A 25754-nucleotide genomic window follows, 5' to 3' on the forward strand; every position below is an offset into this window, starting at 1 on the left:
GACGGTTAACGTGTGATATACTTTATTTCGTATACTTTATTTCGCTTCAAAATTCCTGGGACGGCTCTCGCCAATCACGAAACCCAAAAAATGTGACGTATACGTGACGTATAGTGAAAGGGAGCGCCGTTATGCGCGCGCATTCGGCACCTCGCGGCGCCACCGTCGGAGGAGGTGTTTCCGAGCTGTCAAATTAAAATATGATGCGCTAATATTTTCAAACTCTTTCGTTGTCCACTGGGTTTCCGGGACCACTAGCGTGTAAAAACCGCAAAAAGAAGTCGACGCTCAAATACTGTTGGAGGGCCCCTTTAAGTGTTGTTGTTATTTGCTCAAATACAGAAGCACTTCAGCTTCCCCTTAAAATTCGATACAACTCAATAAATTACTAGACTCGATCAGGAGTGTCGCAACTACATTGATTCAAGAATGTTGGCGTCAATAAATTGCATTCTCCGAAAACTAAATCATACGAATAACGCCGCTACTAGGCACTGCGCCATCTAGTAGCCGCCACGACAGTTGTCGAAGGTTGGCATATTTTACTCATCCGCTCTCGGTGTGCATTTAATGTGAGTTTGGTGTCAGTGTTCTGCAATTCAATAATTGTGTCGGCAGACGCTAGGCTTCGAATCTACACGCCTGCGACGTGCCGAAAGCGACTTTAAGGCTAGTTCACACATACGCGGTCAACTGTGTTGCAATTACTTAGGAGAGAACACACTAGTACACTGGCGCTACTCATTGGCAGCCCTGGAAGCTTTCCAATCTTCCTATAACAAGGCTGAAGGGCTTGCAGTAGTTGAGAGATCAAGCTAATGCATTATCTACGAAAAATGGTCTCTTCCAACAATGCTACTATCATTTCAAGCAGGCAGTGAAGGAATGGTGCATAAAATATATGTAGGTCGGAAGTCTTCCAATGTAACCCAATAAATAGCGTCAGTGTGTTCTATCGCCATAAGCAGTCACAAGCAGAAGCAAAGCAGTCACAAATGTAAACCATCCTTCAGGGTGACTGCCAATGTTGTTCGATGGGTTATAAAAGCCTAATGCACTGCAGACTGCGTGATGGGGTTTGAAAGAGTGCATTGCGCAGCAGAGAGCTGTAGATTTGGGCCGGCTACAACGAGCTCACAGCTAAAACCACCCACTGCAAATCCGGAGGTCGCCTACGCAGTGGATGTTGCTTCTTTCGACGGAGCGCTTCAGCCATTGCTTGTTCGGCTCTCCCAGAGCCGAGATCGACGGGTCGTAGGGGCGACGCCCGTAACTTCCTGGCCACGGACCGGCTGTCTTTGTGCGGATGACGGAAGTTTCGTCGTAGCTTAGGCAAGCAGTCTTTTTCTGCCACACGGTCCGGCTAGTCCCACCTCCTTGTCACAATACCGGCAGGAGGCGGCGTTTAGTTTTTTTCCTTGTTATGAAACTGCAGGCACACACCTGGAAGACACAGGGATGGTGGTGTAACTGGTGACTTTAAAACAGTTGTGCAATTGCGATTTCTGAAATTTAAATTTTCAGGCAGATAAAGTTCACACGCGGTGAAGACCAGAAAGCAACGAGGCGCCCTAAAAAAACTCGTCAAACGCACCTTAACCCTAGACATTTTAGCGCAAGCTTTTGAGTTATGGGACGAAGTCTAATACGAAAATGCAGGATGAGAGCAGGCCGATTTCGGTTGATCGGTGATCGAGCGTATCAACACGCCGCAGATCGAAGTGTGTAGAGCGAAAGCTTGCACTGCGGAACCCAGAGACCCTGGATTCAATCCCCACCCGTCGTTTCAAACTGAACAAGGATCATACCAGGATGCGGTCATGCGACGCACGCCAAAGACCCCAGGGTGACCAACCTCCCGCCATCTAAAACATACACAGACGCAATTTTTAGACGGCCCACAAAAATTGGCTTCCCAACGTATTGCGCTGAAACTTACTGCAGAGGTGCAAGCAGGTGGCTGAAGTTTACAGTGAAAAAAATCAAGTAATAAGCTTACCTCGTTCAACAGAAAAAAGAAAACTGTTCTGAGCAATTAATGCTGTTCTGCCGCTTCGCAGACGACGCACGCACATTGAGAAGTGCTGCCGACAGATTTGGGTTCTTCTGCAAGATTGTCTGCTATCATAACTCAAATTGGCCGGCGCTCCATCGACGCGGCGTACCCCATCTGTTGGCAGCACTCCTCACTAAGTGTGCATTGTGTGCAAATGGAAGCGTACGTTACCCAGAACAGCTTTCTGTCGTATTTTTCTTCTTTTAAACAAGGTAAGCTATTTTTTTCTTTTTCACCGTAAACTTTTATTACCTGCTTGCACCTCCATAGTAAATTGCAGTGCGATACATTGAGAAACCAATGGTTTACATGATGCACTATAGCAAGATTACATTCAGAAAATGTTGTTCCTTAACCTGGACTTTAAAATTGCAGTAATTCTTTCTTCTGTGGTGTTATCAGTGATTGGACAAACTGATCAATCAATCTGCTACATTTAAAAATATGTATTGTGTTAAAAGATTGCTATTTCCTAACTACAAATGTTTAAACCAAATAAGCATGATCTATTAAATTATTATTCTTAAGATTTTTTTTCTTTTTTTTGGGGGGGGGGGGGGGGGGGGGGGGGGTAACAAGCAATGTGCAACAAAGGCACCTCGCTTTTGCGACATGGTGACAACGTCAACTGAGAGGTTGAGGGGTGGCTCGAGAGGTACATACAATCTCAGTTCAGTGGCAGATAGGTTCATGTTTTGCCATATTTTCTTGTTGGGTCAAGAGCAGAAACTGCTAAACTCAGCTGTGGTGTGGCATTGGGTATGGAAACCGCCAACTACGACTGCTAATGCTGCCATCTTTCCCACTTGCACTTTGACCGTGTGAACGACAAAGACAAGGAGGAAGTTGCGTCCGCTGCCGGCATCATGCTCATCTGTCTGTGCACTTCTCTTGCGCGTAAATTGCACTCCAGCACCCTAACTGTTTGGGGCAAGCCTAGCTTGTCAACGTGGAGCCCTCCTGTCCAAACCTTTCAGGATGAGTATAGCTCGTATGCTTTCCCCGGTTTACGCACCCAACCATTTCGGACGAACCAGGCTTGCTCATAGCTTAGTTTGCGGCTCTGCCAAGAGATAACAGCAATAATTTTTTTATTGTTATTTTTGGGGTTCTGTTTTCGTTTTTTGTTATTATAGAAATGTTATTTTGAAGGCAACAAATTTGATATTGAAGACAACAATCGAGCAGGTGAGGGTCGAAATTCTCCAAAAACAAAGGTTAGGGCTGATTCAGACATCTGCGCCCAAGCGTAATGGCCCGTTCACACACTTGCATCTGACTACAAGCGACCGAGATAAGACCGTTTTTTCATCTTCTTGGGACGGCTTATGACCGGCTGTGCAGCAATGTAGCCGGTCGTACGCCGTCAATAGAGGCTTAAAAAGCACTCTTGTGTCAGTCAGAGTCGATCGGAGTCAAACGCAAGTGTGTGAACGAGCCTTAACCGGATGCATTATGCCCACCTTCGGTTGCTTCAGATGCGATGGTTGCTACGGCAACCGAGGTCCATGCAACGTAACGCAGTGAAATGCAACGAGTCGTGATGCAGCCAGCGACTCTCAAAAGCAAAATGTCTGAACAAGCATTATATGGCCTGTAACTGAAACCGAAAGAACAAGGTTCAGAGCTTGATTTCATTATAGGGTGAGCTCAAACACAAATAACAAAACAAGAAAAAAAAGAAAACAAAGGCAATGGAGCGGTCCTAACCTGCCGCAACGCCTTCAGTCCGCCTTGACCTCGTCGGGCGGTCCCTTGAGTGGGTGCGGCGGCACATTCTGGTTCGTCTGGTCGTTCTCAAACTCCACAAAGTCGTCAAAGAGGCTCGGCCAGGCCTCGGCGTCGTCGTAGGTGCTCAGGTCCCGCCCAGCTGTGTCCGCAAAGTGCAGGAACATGTTCCACGTGTCCCCCGTGATTCCGCGCACCTCTGGATGCGCCTCCAAGAACGCCAGCCAGCGCTCCAGCACCGCCGGCGGCGCCTCCGAGAACACCAGCCGCCAAAGCTGCGCCGCCATCTCCGTCGGCAGCACCCGCTGCCCCGCCTCCAGCCCAAACTTGAACGTGAACCGGTAGAGGTCGCGGAAGCGCGCGGGGTCCCGCGCCTCCTCCCGCATGTCGGGAAACCGGGCGCGGAGCGCCAGCGTCGAGTCTGCGCGGAGCGCGCGGCAACCCGAGAGGAACTCCTCGCGGCTGAAGCGGCACATCTGGCGCGCCCCGAACTTCCACGCGAGCAGGAGCACGCGGAACTCCTCGGGCCGCACCCCAAGGTCGCGGCACATCCGCACGATCCCTTCTGCGAGCACCGCGTCGTCCTCCGCGTCCCGGTACTTCTCGAAGAGCGCCGCGGCGCGCGCCTCCGAGTAGCGCGGGTAGAGCATGAGGCGCTCGCCCAGGGTGGTTGTGACGGCCCCCTGGCTGTTGGGGGCAGAGTCGGGGGGCTGGGGGGCAGAGTCGGGGGCGGGCCAGTCGGGCGTGGCTGCCGCCGACGGGGCGCTGCTGCCGCCACCCGTGTTGGACTTGCCGCCGGCCGAGTCGAGGAACTTCAGTGGGCGGTCGGCCGACGCTGGGCCGGGGTCGGGGTCCGGGCAGCAGCACAGCGCGTTCCCCATCGGTGCAGGGCGGTGCCCTGGTCACTGACCATGGCTCTGCAGCATACGAATTCCTTCAATGAATCAACACACATTTGCAAGCAGCCACACTTCAAAAGCTAGTCTGGCCCCAAGGGATGAAAAATCCCTCGTTTAAGCGCCAGTGTAGCAACCATGGGCATGCGCCGCAGCAAAGCCATCGGATAGCAAGGCTCGACTATCAGACGACCTACACACGCCGGCATCCCGTAAAGTACCGGGAAAGCGCCCACTATTAACATTTCCAAAACTTCCAAATTCTGATCATATGTTAAGCACCCACCTCCTCCAAAGCGCCGCAAATATTCATTATACTGTGGCAGCTACTAGAACACCAGCAGGGATATCCGCTTCCTTGCAATGGAAAGGGAAAGACCTCTTGGGCAGGAGAAACCATTAACTGTATTATCCAGGTCACTTATGTACAGTGAGAAGTCCCTACGATGCTGGAAGTCAGCAGCCCAGTTGTAGCCATGTCAGGACCGGGGGGGGGTGAAGATAATGCGGCGTCACAATGAACACTTCTTGAAAACAAAACCAGTTGTCCCAGGGCTTTTGTGAGACACATCTCGATAAAGTGTGCAAGCTGCCGTAGTTCCCTCACTTCTCGTGCACGCCGCTGCCATCTTGGTTTTTACCGAACAAGCACCCATGTCTAGACGAACCAATTTTTCAATGAGAGTGGGGTGGGGGTAGAGATGGTGGTACACAGAGGCAGCACTGACAAACGTCTTGTTTACCAATAGCTCAAAAAATGTGAATCATGGCTCGTCACGTCGACACCTCCCACATCGCAATTCATTCCTCGACATGCTTATCGGCTTCTCATTAGTCTGTGGAGCTACAACATGCTTGGCACTCTCTGCGCCCCGCATTTTTCGAGCCGTTGGTGACTGTTGGGGAAAAAGGTCCGCCGCATTCACACGCAATTCAGTCGCCTCAAAACAGCAGGGGCTTTCGTGAACACAAAGCGGAAGCAAAATATTGCTTGCAAGGTTGGTACACTGTCGTTTTAGCTTTATTTTTTTCATGAAAACACAGGCGTCGAGCATTTTATAAAGATGAACTTAAGTTCAAAACCAACTGCATAAATTCGGCATGTCGCAGCAGAACAAACACGTTTGGAGCGTCGTAAGCTTTCTTTTTCTTCTCTCTTTTCTCATTCTTTCTCTCGGGAACATGATTGCTATAGCAACCAAGTAGAGGACTGTGTTTAACAAGGAAACGTTCAGAACGGCTGGCGTCATTCCTTAACCCCACCCTTCTGTAGAGGCTTGCCCATAAGAACAAATGGGCTTTCCTCACCAAGTTTTTGTATAACATAACCCAAATGGCACTGACTTAGCAAAGCAGAAGAGAGGCCATCTGCCACAACGACTTACACACTTTAAAAGCATGGCGTCAACGGGCACAAAAGCGGATGCTGAAATCATCTTTTCATGATGTAAACTTTATCTACACACCCTAAGCATTCTAGAAAACCCAGAATTACAATAATGTATGACCTTTACCATCACATCATCACAGAGTTCCGTGTCCAGGCATTCATTTCCAGTGTTGTCACGGAATTACTTATTTTATTGTTTGCCACCAAATCTATTTTTTGTATTTATGAATAACCATATTTGTTGCACACTGGTAAAAACCGAAGTGTTGACTGTCCTATTCACCAGTGTGCATACAGAAAACATTCCCCCCTTCCCCGCAGTCAGTTTGATTCCTCACAACAAAGGCATAAAAAAAAAAATGTTTATGTCAGTCAGCTCTCTTGTGCTATGTCCATTTGTTGGAAGGTATGGGATCTACAACAAATCTCTCACTGAAAGCGATACTGAATCAAGCACACAAACAAAAATTTGGTGAATCTGGGGATTTTTGAAATCAACAATGCCAGCAGAGAGCCAACAGGACAGCCAGAGTGCACTCATACGTTCCAGGTGTTGATTTTGTTACTTGAGAGTTTTATCACGGCTAGATGAGCTCGAAAGATGACACAAAGGTAAACATGCAAGATTATTTCAAGGTTATGTGATTAACGAAAGAAATCTGCTCTGATAAGATGCAAAATTCTTTCGCTGTGACTCACTTTTTGTGAGAGCACAGCTGCAGCTTGATAGGGTGAGCGCCAAACACTGCGTAAAAGGCCGGGCGTGCTTTTCGTACCATCGAAATATCCTCTTAAGCCGTGAAACACTGAGATTGCACTGTTTCTTGTATGTAAGCTTTGTTTAAATGAGAAAACATCAATGAGCCAAAGAATCAATTTGCCGAATAGATGAGACTTACTCTACCTTATTCAATAGCCACCCATTCTGCTTTTGTGAGCAGTTTTTCTGACAGCATGAGTCGTTATCTAAGAGAAGTAAAGACTCTGAGGGAAGAAACAATGACTCCAATGTAACCTATTTTCGCGCAACAGTCTTGAGTTCAAGATAATATTTTAAGCGGCTGTCGTGTCGTTCTGTGTTTGTCCCTTGTCCGTATCCCCAGTCTCGAGTTTACAACTATGCTCAATTTACACCAGCTAGCCTGCACCTTCACCATGGCTTCATTACATTTAATGTTTGGGCCGTTCATACTACGAAAAAAAAAATCTCTTGCGGAAAGCTTTTTAGTCACTTGGCAGAGGACACATGATGCATGACTATTATAATCGCACGCCGTGCGCTCTGTTGGCTGTAAAAACCAACAAACAAAGCATCATTTTTAATTCCTAAACACGAACAAGGCAGCAGCGAATGACAATATGGCTGACCAGGCGACTTTAAAGCATGCTGCTCGCGGTATACGCCAGAAAAATGTGAATCTAGACACAAATTTCAGAAAAACGATAGCTAAAAGATCAAAAGCATAACAACTTAAGGCCTTTTTTTCTTTTCTTTTCCATTTATAAAAAAGACGCGTGCTTGGGACAGCGTCAAACTCCCGACAGAACGAAGTCTAATCGACGGCGTCTGAAAAACTAAAGCACATATGGATCTTCGTAGCATCTTTCAACGCTTCAAAATCGTAATCTTTCCCTCTCCTCGCAATGTTACATTAAACCCACGATCCCTCACGCGAAAGCATACCTTCATAGTTACATCTACAGACGCAGCCACCGAAAACGAGCATACGTCACATGTCGAGACTTGTCCCAAACAACATCCTATTCCTACACAGTCCACGGGAGAAAAACGCACCCCTGTCAAACTCTAAGACTGTTCAGTGGTCTTCGAACCGTAACCGAGCAACTTGAGGAAAAATATCACGCGACCGTGATTCGGACAAAGCCCACAAAAACTCGACCAAATCAGGCTCCATTCTTTTGTGCCTCAGCGTGGCCTGTGAGCTGCGATTTTTGATGCGGTTGCTCAGACGTAGGGCAACCCGCGAAGACTGCGAAGACTTTTTGGGTAGCGTTGTCGACAAACGTTAAGGCCTTACGTTTCACATAACGATGGGGTCCGCTGGTCTGTGGTGATACTTTGCGCCGAGAGAAACAGCAGACCACAGCATACACACAAACGGCAAAAACAAAATTTTTTTTTTCTTAGCCTTTTACAAGATAAACAACAACACACAGGGGATTTGCCCGATCGCGGCACAACTTGGCGGAGATCTCGCAGACTAAATAAAAGCCAATAAACTAATTGTCAATAAACAGTGACATATTACAAACCTTTAATTATTAATAACATGATATTATTTAGAAAACAATATAAACCAAATTTTTCAGTTGTTTTAGTAGTCTAGGTTTAACGAAACGCAGCGACTAGTTGGCGCTTTAAAAAAAGAAAAAAAAACACGTTATCATCATCATCCTCAAAATCTAATTCTTGCACGCGATTAGCTGAAGAAACCGAAACTTGCGAAACAAACGGCCAATCGCGAACGTCTAAAACGTGAGTGTTCGATTTAGCACAAGCTGGTGGAAGCAACCTCTACTCACTCTTCTACGTCATAACCCAGCTTTAAAAATGATTGGTGTACACTAATTTTCAGTCAAAAACAATGCACTCTTATTACTCGTCCAACACGGATTCATCAAATGAACGCACCATTCAAATCTGACGTCATTTTTTTTCGAGGGCAACTCGGGAACGAATTATCGCATTATGGCAGACGCTTTGGCAGGAATTTAGCTTTGAGCCGAGAATACTTGTTTTTCGACGAGCGGATTCTCAAGGTTACCGCTCGATAGCATCGCGGCAACAAACGGTGAGTACCCAGTGTCTCGCTATTCAGAAGTACGTCGGTGTAAACGCACTTTTATTTGTTGGTCAACGCTGCTCTTATCACTCGATCAATGTCCATGTAGATGTTCTTGCTCGGTCGAGCAGCGCTTGACAGTTGGTAAGTCCTCTGACCTTTGAGTTGTGCGGTGCCGCTGTCAAGTACGTGGCAGACTGGGTTCATTCCTTGAAACGGATACTGCGATTCAAACGTGCACAAACGAGGCACCGATCAGAACCGCTTTGTTCCAATTCCGAAACCGCGCACTTGCGCACTGGTTACATTCAATGCCTGTCAATCATTAAGTGGACAATTAACGGCAGTGTGCGGCCTCGACTCGCGATTTTGTTGCGCGCTTATCTTGGGCGCTGTTGTCTCTTGTCCGTCTTTAGATCTAGACTGACGCGGGATTGTGAAAAAGAACGCAAGCTTGCCAATGAAAATTCGAAGCCAAGGGAATCCGCAGAAACTTTTCTTTCTTTTTTTCTGTTTGTACGAAGGATCCGCAGAAACTTTTCTTTCTTTTTTTCTGTTTGTACGAAGGATACAGCTCCTAATGAAATCCTGCGAAGTTGCGACCTCCTGCGTATGCACAGTTACTCGAAATCATTGATTTCAGAAGCTGCTTCTTCTGAAATGAGCTTCGTTGCAAATAGAACTTTCATTTTTTGTTTTTTGTTTTTGTTGCCAGCGCACCTCTTACCCCAAATTGTTTTTCCCCTTTTCCACTCCTCCGCGATATATGTGGCGACCGGCTAGCAGGCGCACAAGCGTAAGGGTTGTTACGTATCTGCAAATCATGTAGCCTTCCTTGGGAGCTACAATCATTGCCATACACAGGGTGTGTTTGCACCACTTCCGACCGCCATAACGGAAAGAGGAGTAATTCCGAGTCTTGGTTCTCCAACGAGGAAGTGCGTGTGAGCTATGCTCTGGAAATTCCCCAGTGTCGTGCTTTTAAGTTGCCAATGTGTGCCGGCACAAACAAAACGTCACAAGTGAGTTATTTTGACTAGCTCGAGACGAGGGACGTCACCGAACCTGGGCGATCGCAGGGCGATGGCATTGGTAGATGGTGCTAGCCTACTTCAATGTGCTGCGAACTGACAGCAGAACGCGAGAAAGAGGCGCTGGCACCGCGGCACCTCGACCGACCACCTCCTTACAACGATGGGCCATTACGGCACATACAAATGCAATGTGCACGGTGCTCTGGGAGAGAAACCTTGACTACCAAAGCCAAAACACCAGAAAAGGGTGTATTACAGAGGCTCACATTGCACTAAAGGAAGCGTAATAAATACTTTCGAAGATTGCCTGCTTAAACCAAGGCCCAGCTTGGCAACCTTTGTGGGTAAGCTCTGTGCAAATCTTCGGCGCAAATCTTCGGTGCCTGGAAGAGGTTGGTGCCAATCACCGATGCTGTGTTGTTCACGAAGTAGTTGAGCGCGTTTAGGGATTTGTAGATATTAAGTCATTCTTGGGTATATAAACCAGGCTATTCGAATAAGAAGCCTTGAAGATGCACCCACGATACTTTCGGCAAATTTGTCGCCATTTCCTCAAGAAATAAGTGTTTTTTCTTTTCACCCAAGGAAACAGGAAAGGTTGTCGATCAAGTAAAAGTACATTTTGGGAGGTACCGCAGTTAGTCTTCGGTGGTGAGATTCTTAAGGTATGTGCTACTCACTGAAGGTCCTCAAAAACAGGCAAAAACAATAGCCAACCGGAAGTAACATACTCCCCCTGAAGTTTGGGTATTTTTTGTTTACCTCTGCACACCCTGTGTAACAAGCAGTTGGTGAGAACATTCTGTTTACAATGCTGTTTTAATTAATTACACGGGTCGGACCCGTATATCATAACATCAAGCTTTCCTTAAACAAAAGCATTAAATCTAGCATAATATCTCTGTCGCAAGACAGACTTCAAGTCGGGAGTGATTCCAAACATACTTCCATTCCGCTACATTGACCTTGAAATGGAAACATGTTTCAGCATAAATGTTGTACTACTAAGCATTTTTAAAAGCATTAAATCTAGCGTGCATCGCAAGACAGACTTTGAGTTGGGTTAAGAAAAGTTATGAAAGTTAACAGGGTGTCTAGCGACCGGGAAAACCGGGAATTGTCAGGGAAATTTTAATTACCGGGAAAAATTGGGGAATTGTCAGGGATATTGTTAAAAAGTGAGCCCTGTCAGGGAAAATGAGCTGGAAACGCCATTGAGTTCCATGAGCAAAGGCTCAACAACTTGGGGGCAGAAAAAGAGGCAATAAATTCTGCTTAGAGCGGAGCGCTGGCTCTGCTTACCTGATGTAGAATATGCTACCCGATGCCGAAGGGGGAGCCGACAAATCCAGTCCAAGCCTTGAATTGGATTGAGGGCACGACACTAGGCTAGATTCAGTTAGAGCTACTAGATTTAGTAACAAATGGGAAGGTCGCAGACCGTAATTTAACCCAAACCTTAAGCCGAAAGTGTGCATCTGGCGGCCATGCGGCCATGCTGCCCTTCGGTTATTGACGTGCACGGTTGAGCGTTGTGTTTTCTTCGCGTTTCCAGAAGTGGCCTCTTTGCTGACGATGTCGGCGGCAAGAAAGTGCTTGTTTCTACGTGGTGGACAAACCCAAATATTTCGGAATATGCAAGTTTTATTAAGCCCGTGCAAAATGATCCTCACAGCGCTCAATGCTCAGTGCCTTGTGTTGTAATGCTCTTATATACCTAACCGCCTCTACAGTGGTCAGGGAATTTCATCTGAAATTGTCAGGGAAAACCTGGCAAAGTCAGGGAATTTAAAAATAGTAATTTGCTAGACACCCTGGTTAAAAAAGAAAACCTCTTGGAGAATTGAGTGTCTCTTTAAATCAGTGTAGCTTTACATTGCTCCTCGAAGGTGAATGCAAAAGTGCTCCTGGCAAAGTTGTGCCAGAAATGAGAAATAAGGCACATTCTTGGTTTCCAGATGGCGTATCCACAGCAGGCGCCATCGTACCCACAGGCACCGTCATACCCACAGGCGCCATCGTACCCACAGGCGCCAACATCGTATCCGCAGGGAGCCTACGAACCCCCGCCTCCCTACAACCCTGGCGCTACAGGGGAAGGATTTCAGCAGACCGGGGGTTGGGCGCCTCCGGTGCCACAGCAACACCAGGGGGCAGCAGTGTTCAACCCTTCCGCACAGGTGGCGTTGTTTGTCAACCGGCAGAAGAGTCATTTTGTAGGACTCTATTGCACCAACAATTGGTGCATAATTGTAGACCAATTCAGGTTTTCCCACTTAGAGGGGTTGGTACGCGGAAATTAATCGGGTAGGTTATTCTTGAAATGGAACGCCCATAGGGTACTTGGTATATACACCAAGTTTTGCGATTTTTAAAGCTTCAGAATTGCAGTGACAGCAAATACAGAAACAACCTTCCAAGTCAAATAAACACGGTTAGCGAGTACCTAACCGCAATATTTATACATAAAAAGTGAAAAACGTAAGAAAATAACTAAGCATGAATCCATAGGGAGCCTATATAACAACGTAAAAGTTTTAAGAAGCTCACAATTTATGGGAATATCGATCTAAAATCTAAATACACGCAGCCACAATTCACAAAGGACTTTTCAATGCAAAGATTGCAATTGGTGTGTAATTATCCACCAGTTCAGGTTTTCCCACTTTATTCAGCTTGGAAATCGAATCGGTGTATAATTACGCACCATTTCAGGTTTTTTCGCTTAATTCGGCAGGGAAATTGATTCGGCACATAATCCTGCACTGATTCAGGCTTTCCCCCAACAAATTTAGTGGTGGAACACTTCCCGCTAAATTTTTAGCGTTAGTAATAAACGGAAAGGTAACGAGCGTAAACAAATGTCACCTCGCATTCTGTGCGTCTCAGCTTTATCACGGGAACCAAGAACCCTAGCTAAAACTCCTTTGTTCTTTCGTGCAGGGTTACGTGAAGCAGGGATCGACGTACTACCCGGCCGGCCAGCAGCAGGGCGTGGTGCCCCCCGCGGGGTACTATCCGGTGCCCGGCGGCCAGCAGGCGCCCGGGTTCTACAGCCAGGGACAGGGACCCAACCCGGCCGGGTACTACGCCGGACAGCCGGTGCCCAGCGGTGGCGCCGCCCAGGGGTACTATGGTGCCGCCGGCGGCTACCCTGCAGGCAACACTGTGTAAGCATTTAACATACATTTAGCTGCCTTTAATCAATTTTGAAAATATGTTTTGCAAGCTACGACGGTGTAACTTAGCGTGAAGGCACTACTGCTGCGAGTTGCATTTGGCTTGCAAGAATGTTGAAGAAAAACCTTGCTTTGATCAAGAACTACAAAAATGAAAACCAAAGTTTTCCTATTGTTTTCATAGATATAAAAACTTCATAGAATAAAAGTGTAAAAAAAAAGTGTTCTTGTGGAATTGTTGGGGGATTTGTCGGACGAAATGGAACGAGAGCAAAGTCAACATAATTTTCTTCACCATTTTAGAGCGCAACTCTTAGGCACCCGTTTTCGGCTTGAGTGGCGATGCTGTCGGCATAACCGTGCGTTGCATTATGGGACATTTCCCATAATGCACAAAGGTCACGAGGGAGGAGAAGGAGGGAATTTTTTCTGCTAAACTGAGCGGAAAAAATTTCCTCCTAAATTTAGGGGGAAAATTTCTTACTAAATTAAGCGGAAAAAATTCTCCGCTAAATATAGTGGGGAAATTTTTCCGCTAAATTTCCTCGAAAAATGTTTCCGCTAACAGAAAAAGCTCTCCACCAAATTTAGCTGGAAAAATGTCCTGCCGCATTTAGCAAGAAAATTTTCCCGCCAAATTTAGTGAAAAAATTTCCCCGCTAAATTTAGTAGAAAAAGTTCCCAACTAAACTTAGCATAAAAAATTCCTGCTAAATTTAATCAACAAGTTTCCTAACTAAATTTAGCAGAAAAATTTCCTCACTGAATTCATGAGAAAAATTTCCCACTAAATTTAGCGGAAACATTTCCTCACTAAATTTAGCTGAAAAATTCCCCACTAAATTTAGCGAAAAAAAATTGACTAAATTTAGGTAAAAAAAAAAAACCATTAAAAATAGCTGAAAAATTTCCCTGCTAAATTTAGCAGAAATCATTACCCACTAAATTTAGTGGAAAATTTCCTCACTAAATTTAGCGAAAAAAAATTCTTCACTAAATTTAGCAAAAAAATTTCCCGCTAAATTTAGCAGAAAAATTTTCCCGCTAAAGTTAGTGGAAATATTTCCCTGCGAAGTTTAGCAGAACAATTTCCCCACAATTTTTCCACGGAATTTCGCAGGAAATGAAGCAACAATTTTACGCAAAATGAGAGGGGAGTAGGAGAGGAGGAGGGGCATACTTTCCCCTCCTCCTCCTCCTCAAGAGCTGCGCTCTTATTCAGCGTTACAGGGTGTTGTAAACGTCCTTCAATTTTTGTTCTTATATTGCCGCGTGCACAGCAATTTAAGTGGGCAGCGGTCTTAGCTCCCACGCAGGTGGCCGGGGTATAAATTCCACCATCGTTTGTCGTTTTTCTTTATGTAAGTAGAAAATTCTAGGACATTGGATGGAGAGACACATAGTTTGTTCATGCTCGGAATGTGTAGTTCCAGTACGAACTAGGTAGAGTGTTCTAGGCTCCCAGGGAAGGCTCGAGAGAAGCCGCGCCGTATGGAGTCAATTTTTCAGCAGCGCTCGACACTGCGTTCACGCTGACACTCGACGCATGCGACGCTGTGCTGATGCCTTCTGTTATTTTACAGCGGAGCTGCTAAGGGCTAGTTTCCCCAGTTTTGTGTCCATGGACAAATAAATCTCGACACAGCCTTCTGAACAGCTACCGCCATCTACGAGCGACGGCAGCAACCAGACAATCCACTTGCCGGTTGTCTGGTTGCCGCCGTCGCTCATAGATGGCAGCACATAGTACAGCTCCGCTGCTGTTCCTTCTTCACAAGGGTGGAAAGGGTGAAAGTTTATTTTTTTTTGTTTTGGCGCAAGTTCACCACATTAAAAGGGGGGGGGGGGGGGGGGGGGTACTACCGAGAAAAACACATTTCTGCAAAAAAATTTGTAAAAGTGTTGGTTACATCTGCCAACATCTAAAGGGTATTCCCAGAAAATGTCATTTGTTTAGACTCCAATTTTTTTTTATACACTATGTTTAGTTTATTGATGCTGAAGAAAAGGTAGAGGTTCGAATATTTTGAATGTGTTTTTCTCAGTTCCACATTTTGGCATAAATATCGCTAAATAAATCTATAGTTCCAGTATGAAACTATCGAGACTCAATTTTTGCGGCTTATTTATTTATTTGATTATTGAGTCCCTCGGGGCCCGAAGGCATTACATAGGGAAGTGGACCAAAGTAGAACATATATATTATGAAATATGGCAGTTTAATGCAACAAAAAACAAATATAATCAGGAACGGCATTTTTAAAATTGGCGCTCTCAGTTAAGCCGGCGACAAGTGCGGGAAGGCGATTCCATTCCAGTGATGATGTAGGTATGAAAGACTGATTAAAGGGACCGTGAAGGCAATTTAATTTTCTTAAAAAAAGAAGGTGTTTTCGGAAGCATTGGGGTCCTGGCATGCCATACAATTTTTTCTAGAACGTTGTGACTCTTATTTCTGTACCTGCAAATAAATAAATTTCCTAAACCGAAACAAACATTCAGATTTCTTCCCTTTTTCGCCTCTGGAAAGAGAAGTGACGTCAGGGAGCACTGTCGGCATCGGTAGGATTTAGTGCACACTCAGTGTGGTTCCCGTGGTTCGCTCTAGCGCACGGTGGTCTGTGAAGAAAACCTGGAAGAAATGGACGACAACGCCGCGCTTTCCTCAGACGCGGGAACTTCATGTTTTTACCCAGACTCCGGCTGACGTGAAGGTGCTGCTCAAAGTCTTCTGGTCGGAAATGCAACGAACAAATCCTGACACCGCTGTCCACAGCTCTACGCAAGACGACGGCGCGCAACCAAATGCTGCGCATTGCTGCATCGGTCGGCAGTTTATGCAAACTAACGTCACGCGATCGACCGCACGTCTTTAGCCGACCTTTCGCGCAACCTACTACTGCACATAAACGCGGCATGATTGGTGAGACACCAGTTCGCAAAGCGAACTCGAGACGACGCACGAAACCAAAACCAAGAGTCCGCCGCCCCCGGCGCTCGTACCTCTTTTTCTTTTTTTTTGTCCATGGTTGCTCGATGCTTGTTACGCGCCCGAGGTAGTAGCGCGGGATGCGTTCAACCAGTGACAAACGGAGGGGTCGCTTCAGATTATGCTTTTATACACGGTATGAAACCTATTAATTCCCAACTACAACTTCAAAAGATTATCCAACGTTCAAATAAACTTTTTTCATCACATCTCACCACCGAAATCGAAACCAAGAGCGCGTCTATCGTTTGAACCAACCGCCAGACGAGGAGCCCGTTGTCGTCACGCTTCTACGGCGCAATTTAGTTTACCTTTCTGCCGCCGCCTCGGTGGGGTCTCGGGCATCGTTCCCGGCGCTATTATTACCGCGCCTGTTTGCTCGATTGGTGCGGCACCCAAACTTCTGTTCGGGCTAGAACTTGGTCAACAGTATCCGAGACGTGCCTGACATCCATTTAAATCGTTGAATAAAACTTCGAAACTGCCTTCATGGTCCCTTTAAAGGTTGATGTCTGACAATGAGGGATGCCTACTTTGGTGATCGACATGAGATGAGACATAAGATGGTTCTGTTAACAGGTGCTGACGTAGTGTTGGGTTATGATGATATATCTTGTGAAACAAACACAGACAAGCAATTTTTCTACTGACGGAGAGGTCAGGTGAGCCTAAGGTTATTTTGATTGTTGACATGCATGCATGTTGACATGTTGAAGTGCGAACATTTTGTGGATCCGGTTACTATGAACTTAGATTTCACATTTTCGTGTTCTCTTCTTATGAAAAATTGTAATTTGCAAAACTTCATAAATGTGAAAAAAAAATTTTTTTTTTTTTCGTGCATTTTTTTTTTTACTTTAAAAATGCATATTTTTAGTGTAATCAACAACAGGTATTTCAGCATGCATTCCACCAGAAAATTATATGGTTATCAACACCATTTCTCAACGATAGATTCATTAAGCAGATTCCATTGGAAGCTGTGCTTTACTTCGTTCTGGGGGTATAGTACCTCATAAACTTGGTTCACAGGGCTGAAACTTTGCTACAAACGTTGCCATCACCTGCAGATATCGTGCTGAATGAGTGAGCAGTTTAAATGTTGACATTCCCAGGTTGACCCCCCCCCCCCCCCTTAAACATTTAGTTTCGTTATTTACCGCCTCATCAGTTGTCATTCGTGACAAAATCGAACATCCACCGCAAAGATTTTTTTAATACTTGGCAGAATTTATTACTCTTTAATGCTGATGTGCATGTAAGCAAGTAGGTAAAACTATGCGACAAACTTTGTATTTACCAAAAGGTGACATTGAATCTGTGTCAAGGTCACAATTATGAAATGTTTTTGTTTCTCTTTAAAGAGCATTAAAAATTTAGAGCAAAAGTTGAGTACAAGTGTAGGTGCAGGTAAGCCTACTTGCCAGAAATAGTGCAACTTCCGCAGATGGCTCAACTTTAAAACTGCCACAGAGCAAAAAAAGATTTAAATAAAAATTTGACACCCATTCAGTTCTTACCAAAAATGTCGGCCCATTGCGCCTGCATCTAGAAAACTGTCAATCGATATGCCCTTTTTTCGAAAACAGACAGGCGTGTCTCAAGAGCTCTGCCGTCTCGGTACGTAACCGTCATTCTCGTCGTCGCAGGGTGGTCCGAGAACAGCCCCAAAGCTCGAACCGCGTCGACGACCTCGCCAAGTGCTGCCTCGGCACCTGTTGCCTCACATGGTTCTGCTGCTGGCTCACCGACTGAATGTCGACGTCGGGCCAATGCCGGCCCATTCAGTTGCCATACCACGGCCGACGTTCGCCAACAGTGCCGTCCGCACGCACTCGCTTGTGGCATGCTCGAAGTATTAGCCAAATTGTGCCCACCTCCCCTCGTTATTTCCTGTATTATAGCCGCATTGTTGCTCTTTTACACTTGAAAATATGTTGCCGTTATTTTTTTTTGTAGAGTACAGGACATTAGGAACTAGAATGTGCAAACATGATTTGTCGCTCGCATCTTGCACATATTTTGGCAGTATGTGTAATTTGTGCATGGAACCATTATGAAGAAAACTTTCTGAGACAGGACAGTGGTTCCCCCAGTCACCACCAGGTAGTGCTACCATGCTACCAGCAAGCAAGGCAAATTCGTTGGCACACCATATGAGGTGCAAAAAAAGAAGCATGTCTTGCACATACCATACTTTTGCAGCCTGTCTAATGTGTGCATGCAAGCGTTACGGAGGCACGACTTTCTCAGAGGGGCCAGTGGATCCCCCCCATCACCACCAGGTAGCACTACTGTACCACCAAGTGGGGCAGACTCACCAACACATAAGGCAGTACAAAGAAGCAAGACAAACGGATTAGCACGTTCCAGTTTCTAGTGCCCGTTACCTTTTTATGCGTTTGTCATAGAGACTAAGTATTATATACCTCTCTGAACAGCCAAGACACTATTTTTTGGGGTTGTACGGCGTATCATTTAGAGCTATATTTCATTCCTTATTGGTGCGAAACCTAAGAACGAAAGCTCATATATTTTAGACGTGAAATATCTTTGGAGGGACCACCTTCCAAAAATGTTGGCTCGTGCTCGCGGTTTTTGCGCCGGTAGATTGTGTGAATAAGCAATGAACAGGAATGAAGTTTTTATTGGGTTATTTCAGATTTTTGGTGTACGGTTAGACCAGAACGTTACCATTCCCTTTTGTTCACTTGCCTACCTTTTCCCGAACACGTGCCGATCCAGTTTGAGCAAGCACATTCCCTAGTCTGAAATGCCCCAGGACAATTTTGAACCTCCAAGGTATTTTTCAAGAGATCAAAATCTGCACGAATGTACGACGGTTATGTATAAAAAGTTTCCCGGCCGTACTTGTTACTATGCCACAGCGTTGAACAAGCATCTTGCTACAGAACTATCACCTCACGGAAGAACGAAAATAAAACCTGTTTCACATTCTAAGCATCACGAGTGGATTCTTGTTTGCCATTGCCATGCAGTCTTTTCGAGCCTTTGTGCAAGGTTTGTCTTTGCTGGGACTTTTTGGGCAGTTATGTGGTGCTCAGAGTAATTTTCTAATTTATAAAAGAATGCTTATAATAAACTACACTGATATAACACATCTCGCACCTTTTCCAAATATGCGATTGGATATTGAATATCTTTACTAGAACCAAAGTTATGGATGATCGGTCTTAAATTGATTGTCATTTGTTACGGGTCGTTGGAGAAAAATTCAGCTCGTGGTGCTTCAGACTCTACTGGGAGCCATCCAGTAAAGTAACCAATCACTACTGTGCAATAAATCTTTGCTGTAGGCAAGGAATTCCTCCAGTGCAGAGATCAAAACAGGCGGAGATGAGGAGTGATAAAAACGCCAAGTTACCAGCCCTCCTGCAATGGCTAAAGTTCCTCACAAGAGTCAAATCTCGGGTGAAGATCAGATTTCCTCCTAAACATTATCAACATCCCGAATTCATTTTTCTTTTCTTTCATTCTTCAGTAGCAGTCTCCCGTTTAGAACAAGTGAGAATTTACAAAATCCAGCGAAGTTTGCCAACAAAAAACATGAGCCCTCTAGACTATTTGTAAGGTTTCCTGCAGTCACCATGTGGACGGTTCTCGAGCCAGTCCATCGTACCGTCCAAGGTCGAATGGGCCTAGAATGGCTGTTAAAGTTGGAACAGAATGGTCAATATAGCGGACAAAGTTAATCCGACTGGAAGCAGGCATGCATACCCTTGGTTTCGCAGATTTAATGCAACCTTTCCTCAGAACCTAGAAATCTAGTTGATGGCAAAAGTCAAATTTGGCACTTTTGTGGGCCAAGCCATTCCTAGCGAAGGAAACAATATTAATTTAAAACACCCAAGGATCTTTTGATGTTCAACCGAAATCCGTTATGCAGCGCTTTCTCCGCAATAAGCCACCATGAGCAGGCACCTCGGCAGGGATTCAAACCTCCAGATGGCACTCCAGATCCTTTGGCCACCATGTCTAAAGCTGGTAATTGCCTTCCCCCATAGATGGCACTTGTTCTACCTGTGTAACATGCCCCTTTTCGCTTCGACCCCGCTCTACCACACCATCCGACAACAGATATGGTAACATCACATATTCCGCTCTGCTGACATGACAAGCTTGTGCAACACTACAAGCACAAATGTGGATGATGTGCTTTCGCTGCATAATAATGCTCATGTAAACAAGCAGTTAAACCAATTTCTCTGTACCCTTCACCTACAAAACTTGTGGTTGCCTAAAAAAAATCATGAGCCATTTTACTTTGTCACGATGGATGACCAGCGAAGCTGTTTAGCACACGACACAGACCCACCCCGAAGAGTCGGAGAAAACTACACGCGCGACAGGAATACCACCTGGTAGAAAGTAGACACGCGCAACGGGACCGCCACCCTGGGATAGCGGAAGGAAACTAGGCACGCAAGCGCTTGAAACGACGACAGAGAGAGCGGTGCAAGCGTAGACGTGGCCGACGGGGGGGTCGCACAGCGGCAAATCTTCGAAAAGCCTTTATTATTTACCCGAGAGTCTACTGATCTTGAAAATAGTGCCTATTGAAAACTACTCTACTAAACAGACCTATTACTAAATTACCCAAGCCTCAAAGATAATCCAGGGAATGGCGTTGCACTAACTGTTTTAACGCAAAAGCCTAAAACAAATGGCATCTTGCCTGTGCGTTCGTCAACGCTTTATTTTGGTTATTTACTTTGAATCTTTTATATGGAAAAGGCGTGCACCAGTGCAAGCGCAGTGTGTTTAGTCGCTACACACGAAAAATCCACGGAACCCTAGCCATAAACAGCTTCACTGTAGAAAAACATGGTGCATTAGACACACAACATGGCGACGTACTCGATACCCAATAATCTTCGGGATTGTTGGATGTCGGCCGCAGTTAGAAGAGGTAATACCCCACTCCTATTTCTCATATATGTTCGCAGACGATTGTGCTGTTTACCGTCCACTCGCAAAACTGCTCGGATCATATCACCCTGCAGAGGGATCTAACATGAATTAACACTTGGTGCAATCAATGGCTTATGCCTCTTTACTAAAAGTGCGAACCTGTATCATCCACGCGGAAAAAATCTACTCTTTCTTACTCATACTTGCTTGACGGCATCTAAATTGGCTCTACTCCCTCATACAAGTACCTCAGTATCCACCTAACTTCCACTTTCTTGGATTCAACATATCGATGTCACTACTGCTGATGCTTCACAGACTCGGCTACTTAAAGCGGAATCCAAAATCGGCACCTTCTCACCTAAAGCAACTAGCGTACACTACACCCGTCTGCCCCGAGCTCGAGTATGCCTCGTCCATCTGGCATCCATCACAAGCTTACAGCAGCGAGTCTGGAAGGAATTCAAAATCGTGCAGCCCCGATTCATTTCATCAGCATTCTCCCGCGACACCAGTGTGACGCAGTTTAAACTTACTCTCGAACTTCCATTGCTCTCTGACCGCAGAGTAATCTCTCAATTATGTCCCCTACATAAATTTTACCACACCAGCACCAACCTATCAGACTCCCCGATATCACGCCCCGACAGAAATCTCGTCACCCCTCAATCACAGCCATTGCATCAAACGCATAACGGGCAAAACGCTAGCCTTTAATATGTCAATCTTTGCTCGTGCTATAACTATCTCAAACTCTATTCCTGAAGAAATCATTACTGACCCATTCACTCTTTGCCAATCAGCGATTCCACATATCCAATAAATTTTAACAAGTAAATGCAATACAGCGACAATTGATCTTACATCTACTTTTTTTTGGTTTTTGTTCTATTTTTGTGTTTATATGTTCTGCATTACCCCACCAGCTTCCCCCTTTTATGTAATGCCCCACGGGGCCCTTAAGGAAAAATAAATAAAAGATGAAACTTGCAGCTTTCATAAAAGTGTGAGTAGTGTAAATGGTTGTGGGTTAGCCAAGCTTGCTCACGACACCAAGTACGTCCAAGAAATTTCGGTGGCCCCCTTTGGTTCGTGAGGTGTGCAAGCTGATTTGAAGTTTATGTCTCAAAAATGTATGCTCCAGAGCTACTGAACAAGCTACATTTCAGAGCAAGGAAACCCGTCCCTTTAAACACATCGTTGCCAGTCATCCAAAATCGCAGGAAAGGCTTTTCTGTTGCCAGAAACGTTAAAACAGTCGCTTGCAGAGCAAAAACATTACTGCCCAAAACTTGCCGACGCTATAGTTAAAGCTCAGAAAGTTGCCTTTTTTAACTGCAACTATGGCCGATTACACCCGATCTGCACCGGGCAACAAGATAACAACACCCACGAAACAATGGGGGAAATGGAGCGTCGATAGTGTAGGCATAGCTTATTCTATAGCTATGGCATGCCCGAGCAAAAGAAAAAAAAAGTTTGCAGGGTGAAAGAAAGGACAATGTGGCCCTGGCGGGCAAGACACGCATTGGGTCTTCACGAACGGAAAAGTTTTCTTTTTATTTTTGCTTCTTCCACTTTGCGGTGGCGGCGGGACTTTTAAAGTCCAAACTTCGGAGGGTTCCGTCCCCCCCTCCGTCCTCGGGAAAATATGTACACGTGCCCCCTCCCGCAAGAAGAGATCCAACCTTGTGGTCCGTTTTCCTCTCCCTCCCCATTCCTTCCTTCCTTCTCCCTCCACTTCCTGGCTTCTTTCTTCTCGCAGTCTTCCTTTTGGCAGAATGGACAACTCGCTCCTTGGGTCGATGAACCGCAACCCAGGAAAACAAGATACAAAGAGCCGACCAACAGCCGGTCAAATGCCGACCGAATGCCGGCTATAGGCCGACACACGGCCGGCTATGTGCCAACTTTGCGCCGAAAAAGCTGTAGCCACGTGCCACCCTGCCGTCTCTAAAAAACCCTCTGCAAATTTTTATTGGCCGTACTGACGACGACCCCCCCCCTCTCAAATGGAACCGAACAAAAAGGATTATTGCAGGTACGACCGCAGACGTTGCGAGCGGCGGAGTTCCAGTCCGTCGTGACGTGCCGGAAACCGGGGTTTTTCAGGTGCGGCGGCTCGAAGAACGCGTCTCGGCAGAGGGCGTACTGAACACTTTCCACAAAATGCAAGCTCCCCTACAAGGTCTAAAAAATTAAAGCGAATAACAAAATACATAAATTTTTCAATGTACTGGTACCATTCCAGCTGAAAATAAGTGCCAAAAAAAAAAATGCGAACGGCTCGTTCACGAGAATAGTTATCGAAACCGTAAAGTCCCTCCTCCCAGAAATAATAAGGCACTGGAAACAAATTAAACAATGAAATCTAAAGCACTGTTTTGTCTGGGAAACTACGACGTAATTCAAACAAAATATGACGCTGCCGTCGGTCGTTAACAAGAAACCAGGTCCCTTTCCCACCCTCCGAACAAAAGTGAAAAGTCGCTCAAACCGCAGATTTGCCGAGAAGCGTTCCACTGGTGCCGCCTCCGAATCGCAACTCTCGATATATATATCATCACACGTGTATAATATATATATATACATGACCACGCACATTATTTACACTTAACCCTCTCAAATTTCTAGCAATCCCGGGCGTTCCACCTCCGGCACGCCGACGAAACCGAAACGCACCTCGCCAACGCCTGAACTGACAAGATAACCGATGCGCGCTGCAACGGAATAATCACCACGCAATTTGAAAACACTGGTTTCGTGAACTCTCGTTTTACACCCTTCCCAATAGTAATAGCTCCTTGGCCCGCTGACACCCTTTACGGAGATTTTATAGGCCATTTTAGTCTCCCCCTCCCCTTGGAGTAACCGCAGTGTAACCGGGAAGTTAGAAGTCGTGTTGGGTTACTGCAAGTAATGACTGGGCTGCTCCGGCATGGGTCTTAGGCCCGAGTCGGCAGGAATTGTGAAAATAATGAGAAGTGCGGGAACTCCTGAGAAAATTACGGAACTCCCCGCGAAAATTACGACTTTCCCTGTGAAGGTTACGGAGCAAGGAAGCCTCCCAAACGACGCACGAGACAGACCGTCGACACCCGCCGCCGCCGCCACAAGGGGCCTCCCTTCGCGAAAACGGCGAGAGGGACGATTGATTTTCTTTTATACATCTCTCCCATTTCATCATCCTCATGTATGTACACATGTGCATGTATGTGTGATGGCGCGCGACCCAGACAACGACCACTACTACAACGAAAGAATAACATCTACAAAAAACGAAAACACACAAAAAAAGAACGAGAAAAAAAAACGCTCAGTCGAAAAATGGAGGCAGTAAGAAACGGAGGCAACTGCGGCGGCGGCGGCGACGACGACGACGTCTAGATGCCCGCATTTCCGGCGCTCTCTCGCTTTTGCTTCCAGGATTAATCCGGTGGGCTAGTCTCGCGGGCTATCCGCAAGATCGGCCCGCCACGACCGTGACTAAATGGCACGACGTTCGCGGCAGCAACGGGGCTACGCTTTCGGCCGGTCGGCGTCGAAAATCCAAAACTAATATTTTTCTTCGCTCCCTCCCATGTCTTGTTTCTGATGCTTTGTACAACACGCGAAGCATGGCGGCGTGATGATGTCTTTTCTTTTTTTTTTTTTCTCTCTCTCTGCTGCTTTTTTGAGGGCGGAGGTCTTCTCGTCTTCTCAGTTTGCCGTGACGCTGAAGCGACGAGGACGACGATGGGTCGAATGGCAGATTTCGGTTCTCAGTCGCCTCCGCCAATTGTGGTTCCCGCGAAGAAAAAAAAAATCAACGGAAGTGTCGGACCGAGACGAAAAAAAGAAACGAACTGAAGAGCGACGACGACCCTCCTCGGAGAGAGGCAAAAACGGCAGCGACCCAACCACGCCCACTCAGTTCAGATCTCTGTCTTCTAAGTACCTATACTCGAACGTGAAGCCCTCCTTGCGCCTTTGACTCCACTTCTCGTAGTCGAAGTAGATGTACGTCCCCTGCACAGCGAGAAAGACGACGAAAATGCGACGGTCAGCGTTTGACCCCCAAAATGCAACCGAGAAACCCGCAAACGCAGACAGCACGCAGTTTGGAAGACGGCCCTCGGAGGCCACCTGCCAAACTGGAGGAACACAAAATGGAGCCAATTTCCCACAAGGAAAATACTAAGGTCAATTTACAAAAACTTTTGCTACGTCCGACGACACACTGTTGCAGTCCAGCGAACACTTCGATACACGGGTGGCAGAGGACTCTGACCTTCCAGGCCCAATAGGTTCACTTAGAGGTGGTGAAACACCAAGAAAAATTCAATTCCCCAAGCAACATTCAGAGAACAATAAATTCGGAAGAAAATCTTTTTCTGCTGAAGTACCAACTGGTCGGCAAATACCGAATCGCTTTGTATGCCGGCTACCTGTCGGCCACCGGCCAGTTGCCGACCCATGTTGCGGCTCGTTAAGCAACTGGTTGGAGCTGCGGAGCAACCTTGCCTAAACTGTGCCTTCAAGAAATTTACTTTCCGCGAGGAAGACAAACATCAAGACTCGCTTCAGTTAGGAGCAAATCCGAAACACCTTCATTTTGAGACGTCAATCCCGAAACAGAAGCATGTGTGGGAATCACACAATCGAACCTGGTGGCATAAACATTGTGCTAAATATTTTTCTCTTCAGGGGAAGTTCATTTGGTCCCATGAATGCCTTAACCACACACTTTTTCTTTTTGTAGTTTAG

The 25754-nt window shown here is 46.0% G+C and overlaps 3 protein-coding genes across 3 annotated transcripts in view; 1 reads left to right on the forward strand and 2 right to left on the reverse strand.

Annotated features, from left to right (window-relative positions):
- Positions 1–316: 316 nt before the first annotated feature.
- Positions 317–8270, reverse strand: LOC8053766 (DCN1-like protein 3). The gene is made up of 3 exons (XM_002434852.5): positions 8110–8270; positions 3767–4701; positions 317–1443 (listed from the first exon to the last, which is right to left on the reverse strand). The coding sequence occupies exon 2, from the start codon at positions 4663–4665 to the stop codon at positions 3781–3783; it is 885 nt and encodes a 294-aa protein (XP_002434897.2). The 5' UTR covers positions 4666–4701; positions 8110–8270; the 3' UTR covers positions 317–1443; positions 3767–3780.
- Positions 8271–8608: 338 nt separating this feature from the next.
- Positions 8609–19043, forward strand: LOC8053758 (protein lifeguard 1). Its single transcript, XM_029993884.4, has 4 exons — positions 8609–8883; positions 11867–12088; positions 12852–13078; positions 17726–19043. Exons 2-4 carry the CDS (start codon positions 11867–11869, stop codon positions 17829–17831), a joined length of 555 nt encoding a protein of 184 aa, XP_029849744.1. The 5' UTR covers positions 8609–8883; the 3' UTR covers positions 17832–19043.
- Positions 19044–22536: 3493 nt separating this feature from the next.
- Positions 22537–25754, reverse strand: part of LOC8053757 (CCR4-NOT transcription complex subunit 3) — a 45326-nt gene continuing 42108 nt past the window's right edge. Inside the window, exon 16 of the mRNA XM_029993883.4 lies at positions 22537–25016. Coding sequence (XP_029849743.3) covers positions 24918–25016 — 99 coding nt within the window. The 3' untranslated portion in view covers positions 22537–24917. The remainder of the gene's footprint in view (positions 25017–25754) is intronic.

This window comes from Ixodes scapularis, unplaced genomic scaffold (genome assembly GCF_016920785.2).
Source record: "Ixodes scapularis isolate PalLabHiFi unplaced genomic scaffold, ASM1692078v2 PGA_scaffold6__148_contigs__length_123643588, whole genome shotgun sequence".
NCBI classification, from domain to species: Eukaryota; Metazoa; Arthropoda; class Arachnida; order Ixodida; family Ixodidae; genus Ixodes; species Ixodes scapularis.